This window comes from Alexandromys fortis, unplaced genomic scaffold, assembly GCF_014885135.2.
Source record: "Alexandromys fortis isolate MF-2015 unplaced genomic scaffold, M_Fortis_MF-2015_v1.1 scaffold_977, whole genome shotgun sequence".
Lineage (NCBI taxonomy): Eukaryota > Metazoa > Chordata > Mammalia > Rodentia > Cricetidae > Alexandromys > Alexandromys fortis.
The window spans coordinates 1-8,294 of record NW_026068846.1 but is presented as its reverse complement, the minus strand read 5'-3'; the positions used below and the strand labels follow the sequence as shown (position 1 = coordinate 8,294).

The 8,294-nt window shown below is 45.3% G+C and overlaps 1 protein-coding gene across 4 annotated transcripts; it reads right to left on the bottom strand.

Annotated features, from left to right (window-relative positions):
- Positions 1 to 7,619, bottom strand: Man2c1 (mannosidase alpha class 2C member 1). 4 transcript variants are annotated; one of them, XM_050133639.1, is made up of 5 exons: positions 2,533 to 7,505; positions 2,127 to 2,249; positions 1,702 to 1,825; positions 560 to 630; positions 1 to 121 (listed from the first exon to the last, which is right to left on the bottom strand). In XM_050133639.1, the coding sequence occupies exons 1-5, from the start codon at positions 2,631 to 2,633 to the stop codon at positions 64 to 66; spliced, it is 477 nt and encodes a 158-aa protein (XP_049989596.1). In that variant the 5' UTR covers positions 2,634 to 7,505; the 3' UTR covers positions 1 to 63. The 4 variants fall into 4 exon arrangements, with proteins under 4 accessions (XP_049989596.1, XP_049989595.1, XP_049989593.1 ...); XM_050133638.1 differs by having other exon boundaries at positions 1 to 69; positions 2,533 to 7,503; XM_050133636.1 differs by having other exon boundaries at positions 7 to 214; positions 2,533 to 7,619.
- Positions 7,620 to 8,294: the final 675 nt, after the last annotated feature.

Here is an 8,294-nt window from a genome sequence, read left to right as displayed (position 1 = left end):
GTGAAGAACAGTCATCCCTGGGTGGAAGGACAGCAGAAGCGATTGCTGAGATGTGAAGAACAGTCATCCCTGGGTGGAAGGACAGCAGAAGCGATTGCTGAGATGGGAAGAACAGTCATCCCTGGGTGGAAGGACAGCAGAAGCGATTGCTGAGATGGGAAGAACAGTCATCCCTGGGTGGAAGGACAGTAGAAGCGATTCGTTTCTTGATGTTCTTTGATGTTTATCATAAGAAAGAAGATATTAAGATTTAATTTATGTGTCTATGCCTGTGTAAGTGAAAGCCACATGCATAGAGGCACCCTCAGAAATTAACTGGAGTTACAGGCAGTTAGGAGCTGCCCGCGTGGGTGCTGAGAACCAAACTCAGGTCCTCTAGAAGAGGAGTAAGTGCTTTTAACTGTTGAGCCATCTCTCTAGCCCTACACAGTAAATATTTTTATAGTCATGGGGGGAAAAAAATCAAGCTTCCTATAGCCAAAGCATGTGCTAGGAGGTACTTCTGAGGTCACTCGGCTTCAGCTCCTCCCAGCCTATCAGGCTCCTGGGACTCGCTCACCTCCGAGGGTCTCCTTCTCCCAGCTTATCAGTTAGAACATAACTGGTCTTTTCACCCTCTTTGGTCAAACCCTGGTAAATAAAAGAAAGGCAGGGACTGAGGACTTTGTAAAATTCAGTGGAAGTGTAAAGCCGAAGGAGGCCAGGCTCTGCCGTCCAGTTGCTCAACCCCAAGTCTTCTCTACCAGGAAAGGCTAGGATAAACTAATCAGGGGCACCTGGTATCGAGCGCCCCGCCTACAGATGACCAGCACACAGTGTAAGTTTGTTAGCAGATGGTCTAATGGGAAGGATCCTTGGCAGGGGTTAGAAAGACTGGAGTGGGCTCTGATGACCTCTCCCGTGAATATATAAAAGGAAATTCCATGGAATGAGCCATATATGGTGATACAGGTCTATAATTCTAGCTACTTGGGAGGTGGATGGGGGAGGATAACAAGGTCAAGGCTACTAGCACAGAAACTCTGCAAGACCCTTTTTCAAATTAAATGGTGGGGGAGGGGTGGATTAACAAAGTAGTAAGAACACCTGTGTCTAGCACTTATGCAGTCCTGGGTTCAGCTAACTAACAAAAAAAAAAAAAAAAAGCTCAAGAAGTTTGAGACAGATTGCTCATCCCTGGTGTTCAATGAGTTGGGTCCCAGATGTTCCCAGGTGTTTAGACAGTGAAGGGAGGAAAGTTGGGTAGGGTCCTGCTTTCTTTTAGGACATTCCCACCCCAGATATTGGAATTTGGAATGGAAGTTGTGTGAACCATAAACGAAACCTCTTGGTTTTTATATCTATACATGGACATAAAGTCCTATCATATAGGATTACAAAGACTAAACCTGGCGTGGCATTTAACACAGTAGCGGTTATATATCTGGTGAATGAGATGCGGAGATACATTACTCATGGGAAGATAATTTAATGTCCTTACTTTTTACTATTCTAGAATGAGCTAAAGTTTCTCCAATAAGTATATATTAAATACAATAAAAATAGCTTATGAAAACTGGGGCTTCATAACATTCAAATGGCAATCCCCTCAGTTCTGAACTCATGAAACCCGTCTGGAGGCCCGGTAATTCAACCGTGGCTTGTGCAAAAACCAGGGCTAGTCTGCGGTTGTGTCTGGGTCTGGGGGTGGGGGTGCCTCACCTGGACAGGTTCCCCATCTCGCCAGACAAGGCTTTCTCCATCACTTTCCCAGCAAAGATGAACTTCCTGGCCCACCCACGCTTCGGGGATGACCAGTTCTACCCGGAACCAGCAGGTCCACCATCTGTAAGAGAGCTATTGTGATGGACCTAGGAGTGGAAACCCTGTTCTGATGTAGTTCCTTGAATTAAATGTCAGCAGGGCCTCAAGATTTTCTCCATGCATCTGCAACATCACAAGCTTTGAGCCACAAGAACAGAGAAATGAGTGGAGAAAAAAAAGCTCACTAAAGGATAAAGATACTTCTCCCAGCAGAGGGCGCTACGCTCTGCCACATAGCACTCTAGGGACCAACACAATGAGGCGTGGCCTTCGGTGGTGAGGACTAAGAGGGGCAGGGCTTCCCCAAACTGGGTGTTACCCACGTGGGTCCGAAGCTGTCGCCGACCTGCGCAGGGCTGAAGTCCTGCTGCACCGCCTCCTCGTAGGGAAGTCTCTCCGGCGTTAGGAAGCTGGAAAGTGTCACCGGGCACCTGTCCCCGAAGAGCCTGGGCGGGAAGAGCCAATGGGCGCGTGCCTGAAGCCGCCCCCTTTCCACACGTGAGCCAGCTGACCGGTCGGAAACGCTCTCTCTCAGCCTAACGCCTTGAGGACTACCTGGCAGCTCAGCAGCACATACCACCCTCTGCTCACTGCTCCCCAGCCCCTGCCTTGTCCGCGGCGGACACTTTCTTCCGCGGCCCGGGGGGCCACAAGCCTGGGTTTCCCTCCGGAAGGGAAGGAAAGAACGCGCGGATGCGGTTTGCAGCCACGCCGAAACAGGAGCCACACCTGCCGCGGAGGTTACAGTCTGTGAAGTAGATCGGGGACACTAACTTCTCCACCCGCTCAAAAGTGGTACGCCAATGCTTCAAAAACGGGGCTACCGCCATGGCGATGCGCCCACTTCTCTCCCCGTAAGACCCTTGGTGCTGCCGTGTCGCTGCACTGCCTGGAACCAAAGGTTCCGCATTCGACCAGCACCTTTCCTGGCCCGAGCAGCATTTCTTGGGACATCAGCAGCTTTTGCAAGATGCTGACTTTGGGGAGCTAGCCTGGTGAAAACCGGAAGCTGCGCCTTCGCGGTTCTCTTCTCATCCCAGCTGTCAAACAGCTGGGTAAATTATCCTTAAATAAAATGGTAAGTTTGAGCTGGTTATGTGGTTCGGTAAGGAGAGTGCTTGCTTAGCATGCACAAAGTCCTGCGTTCGTGGAGGCGGGAGTGTAAATTGAAGGATATCCATGGCGCCATAGGGATTTGAGAACAGCTTGGGCTGTGTAAGACTGAAGAGCGTGGAACCTCGGGAAGGTCCTGAAAAAAAAATTAGGCCCTGATGTGGGATTCCCCAAATCGAGTTAATTTGCTTCCCTGTGGCTTCACTTACGGGAGCACTAATATCCGCTTAATATGAAAAGGGCAAGGCTGCCTCGAGTGTGTGGTCAACCTAATCGGCAGTGTATTAAGAAGAGGGGAAAGGGGCTTTTACATACATTATAACATTACAACATCACTGTTGTCCATCACAAAATGTCTGGAATTTTGACCTGATGCAGCAGGTCAACAAGTGCAAGAAATTTTAATGTCAAAAGCCGACCTCCGGCTTTAACGTTTGCCAGAGTATCTGTAAAACCGCTAGAAGAAAACAGAGGATCAATAGAACTAGCCTGTTTTAATGGAAGTAACTGGGTTTGCATTTCAAATTCAGGTTATTTAGAAAAAACGACCAAGATCTGGGCGTGGTTGGCACACGCTCTTAATCCCAGCACTGGGCAGGGAGCAGGGCAACAGAGGCACACGGATCTCTGAGTTCAAAGTCAGTCTGGTCTACAAAGCGAGTTCCAGGACGGCCAGAAATGTAAAGAGAAGCTGTCTGGGAAAAACAACAACAACAAAAAAAAACAAACAAACCACGACCGTCCAAATGTCATTTAAAGATAACTTTCTGCTTTGTGAAAGATTGACCAAAGTTATCTGTTTTATTGGTCCCAAGAACTTTCTCTCCTGAACTGGACCTAAAATCCTATCCTGACCTGCAGGAAGGTGCTGTACATAGTAAGACTAACCATGGGTATCAACAGGCAAGGCTGCCTCTACCCAGACCCATTTCCTGCCAGGCCACCATGGTCTTGAGGGAGCAGAGCAAGGGGTGAGTTATGGCTGAGGAAATCAGATTCTGTCTTCCTGGCATGCTGTCTCAGCTGTAGTTCTAATGAAAATGTTTTTTTCAGCTGGGCGGTGGTGGCGCACGCCTTTAATCCCAGCACTCGGGAGGCAGAGGCATGCGGATCTCTGTGAGTTCGAGGCCAGCCTGGTCTACAAGAGCTAGTTCCAGAACAGGAACCAAAAGCTATGGAAAAACCCTGTCTCGAAAAATAAAAAAAAAAAAAGCTTTTTCATTAGGCTATCACCTTCAAGAGTGACAAAAACACCTGTATTCTAGAACTTGGGAGCCCTGGCTACACACGCCCTGCGTCAGACAAATAAAAGACGCTCACTTTGTATTTTGAAAATCCAGGAGCCATTTTTTTCCATTATGGCAATGTTGAGAATCTAAAAACCGTTGCTATATTTTATTGGGGGGGGGGGGACTGCTGACGACACAGTCCCTCCTCCTACCATGTGGGGCCCAGGTACCAGGGATTTCTTTAACTGGAAAATAACATGATACCCAATTCTAACTATGAGGGCTAGGAAGTCCAGGCCAATCATATTTGAAGATCCTTAATGTTCATGTTTCAACTTATGTAACTTAAAAAGTGGGGTCTAGATAGATGTGTTAAGGTAGTAACAGCACAGATTAATACATTTATAGTCAAGCCTGACAACCTGAGTTTGATCCCTAGATCTGACTTCAAGTTGTTCTAACTTCCACACACATTCAAGTGTACACACAAAAATAATTTTTTTTAAAAATTTCATTTTTTGAGGCAGGGTCTCTCTGTAGCCCTGGCCATCCTGAAATTATGTATGTAATCCAGGCTGGTCCTGAACAGAGACCTGTTTGCTTCTGCCTCTGAGTGCTAAGATTAAAAGCCTATCGCTACATTTTAAAAATGTTTGATCATTGAAGTTGCTAAGCAAAATACCAATTCATTCCCTTCCAACTTTTTCGAACTTGACATTTACTTCGGCTTGGTATCTTGAGTTGCTGCCTCATTCCCAGTAAGGAAAATTAAAATTCTGAAAGGAAAGTAAAAACAAAAAACCTGGGTGTGCCTGTGTATGAGTGCATTTTGGGAGTCAGCCCACCCCTTCCATCATGGGATCCAGAGATCAAACTCAGGTTATCAGGCTTGTGTGGCAAGCACATTTACCTACGGAGCCATCTTCTGATAGATGCTGATTTGACAAATTCAAGTACCTATTTATTTAAAGCAAAATCTTATTTGTAACCTAAAAAAGAAACTAAAGCCAATCTCTACAGTAGCTCTTTGGTGAGGACAAGGGACTTGGGTTACTTATTTTTTTAAGAACCAAGCTTTATTTACATTTAAAAAAAAAGAAAAAGGGAAAAAAAGAAGAAAAGTTGGAGGGGGAGACAAGTCTTACACAAAAGTACTACAATGGTATCTCCCTTTGGTAAAAAGTGTAATAAACGTCTTGTACATCTCTTTATAGGTACTAAATCTGGAGCCACACAGTACTGTGGTACACAAGAAGCTAGAGCACTTATGCTAGCACATCAAAGCATATTTCCTTTAATAAAAATTGACAGTATGTACATTATTTACAAAAAAAGAGAATCCAGTTAAAATTGTGTGTGTGTGAGTGTGTGTGTATGTGTGTGAGTGGGTAAAGCTGGTGGATGGCACTAGGGTAGACTAGTAAAGAAGCAGGTACAAAACAGTCCCACAGGAGCTAAAAAGGAGGACTGACTGGAATTTGTTGAGGCTGAGAACCAGAAGAGGGAGGAAGGTGGGCTGCAAGGACTCAGAAATGAAATCCACAAGGTATCAATCCCAAAGCCAAACAGCAGATCTGAGATAGAATCTAACAGGGGATCTTAGATGTGCTCAAGTCAGGCATCAAATGCAGTCTCCTTGAGGAGCAGTGACCATCAGTTACAGTCCATCTGTTTTGTAAATGCGCCTCCATCCATCCAAAGAGTAACAGCATCTGGTTGTTCATCTAAAGTCAGGTCACAGAAGTTCTGGTTTGAGCTCTGCTGGTGTGTGCAAGCAAGCTGCCTGTCTCTGTGCTTGCATGGACTTCACTCCCTCTTGGGCAGGCTAGTACCCTTGGGAAAAGTGCCAGTTCCAGCTTTCTAAGGTATCCGTCCACATTCCTTGTGTATATCCTGCTTGGTGCCAGGTTGCACTCGTGGCTTGAAAGGCATCTTCCTTGATTCTTCAGTGTTTGCATACATATGCACACACACAGGTACACCCCTCTGAGCTACCTGCTCTGGCTCTGGAGTTAAGGGCCTTTGAATACTGTGCCGTATTTGACACGATACTTGTTAATGCTCACGAAGTGCAGAGTCTCTGTGTCACAGGTGGTGGTGCAGGGCACCCAGGCCCTCTAGCCCCTCACCCATGAGGCACTTGCTGGTCTCTGCTGCCATTTCATGAGGCACATGCTCCTTGGTCCATTTGCCTACCCAGGCCTGAAATCGCTGATGCAGACGCTTGCTTACACGTTCATGGGACTAAAATCAAAAAGAGAGAAAATATAAAATAGGCAAACAAACCTTTCAAATACAAAAACCAGTTATTTATTTGTTTGTTTGAGACAGAGTCTCACTATGTAGTGCTCCCTGGCCTCAAACTCAAGGTCTGCCTGCCCATGCTTCCTGGGTGTTGGGATTGAAAAATAATGCCACCACCCTGGCTAATTTTATTACTTTATGTGTATAGTGGGCAATTCTGCCTGTATGTATGTGCATTGCCATCTATGTGCCTGGTGTTTGAGAAGTCATAAGAGAGCACTGGATCCCCTGGAACTGGAGGTTACAGACAGTTGTGAGCTGCCATATGGGTGCTGGGAGTTGAACCTGGCTCCTACAGATGAACAGCCATGTTCTTAACCACTGAGCCATCTCTCCAGACCTGCCTGTAGAATGCTGTCTTTAAAACAAAACATAAATAAATAAATAAATAAATAAATAAATAAATAAATAAAGTAAGGTAGGTTGGCAAAATACCTCAGTGGGTAAAGGTACCTGACACTAAGCATAATGGCCTGTACTTTATCCCTGCACCCAAACAGAGGAAATAGACTTCTACAGCTCATCCTATGACTTCCACACTCACATAAACACAAATGAACACGTAAAATAAATGTAAACAAAGGGGTCCCAGTATATTTGAAACAAAATCTGAAGCGTGACCCATTGAGACGAATGTGCCTCGCCTCCCCTCACAACTGCACAATGTCTCCTTTCTCTATAGCTTTCAACCTGACCCCACTGTTTCTATTTTCGTTAATGTGCCAACGCCTTCTCTTCTTCCCAGCCTTGCATCTTACACTTCTGTTGCAAAGAAAACACTTCTCCCTTAATTCTACTACTTGTTATTTAGGTCTCAAGTATCCTGGTCTTGAGAAGCCACAACTGAAATCCCAGATGTCGGTTCCTTTGACTTTTTATTTCCTTCATAATGCACAGAAACACTACACACTTGCTTTAGTATGTGGCTGTACCTGCTGTAATACATGCTACATAAAAAGTGAGACAGCCCTTGAAAACAGGGTCCACACAAACAAAAGATTTATTTATTTATTTATACAGTATCCTGCCTGTAGGCAAGAAGAGGACACCAGATCTCATTATAGGTGGTTGTGAGCCACCATGTGGTTGCTGGGAATTGAACTCAGGACCTCTGGAAGAGCAGTCAGTTCTCCTAACCGCTGAGCCATCTCACCAGCCCTGGACCCTTCTGAAACGGAAACACTGGGAAATGCTTTTTTAGAAAGTAACACCAGGTGTTTAACAAGCTCTTGTAGGTTAAGCTATAGGCAAAACTNTTCATCCTATGACTTCCACACTCACATAAACACAAATGAACATGTAAAATAAATGTAAACAAAGGGGGTCCCAGTATATTTGAAACAAAATCTGAAGCGTGACCCATTGAGACGAATGTGCCTCGCCTCCCCTCCCCTCACAACTGCACAATGTCTCCTTTCTCTACCGCTTTCAACCTGACCCCACTGTTTCTATTTTCGTTAATGTGCCAACGCCTTCCCTTCTTCCCAGCCTTGCATCTTACATTTCTGTTGGCAAAGAAAACACTTCTCCCTTAACTGTACAACTTGTTATTTAAGTCTCAAGTATCCTGGTCTTGAGAAGCCACAACTGAAATCCCAAATGTCGGTTCCTTTGACTTTTTATTTCCTTCAAAATGCACAGAAACACTACACACTTGCTTTAGTTTGTGGCTGTACCTGCTGTAATACATGCTACATAAAAAGTGAGACAGCCCTTGAAAACAGGGTCCACACAAACAAAAGATGAGACACTGAAACGGAAACACTGGGAAATGCTTTTTTAGAAAGTAACACCAGGTGTTTAACAAGCTCTTGTAGGTTAAGCTATAGGCAAAACTTAGAACAA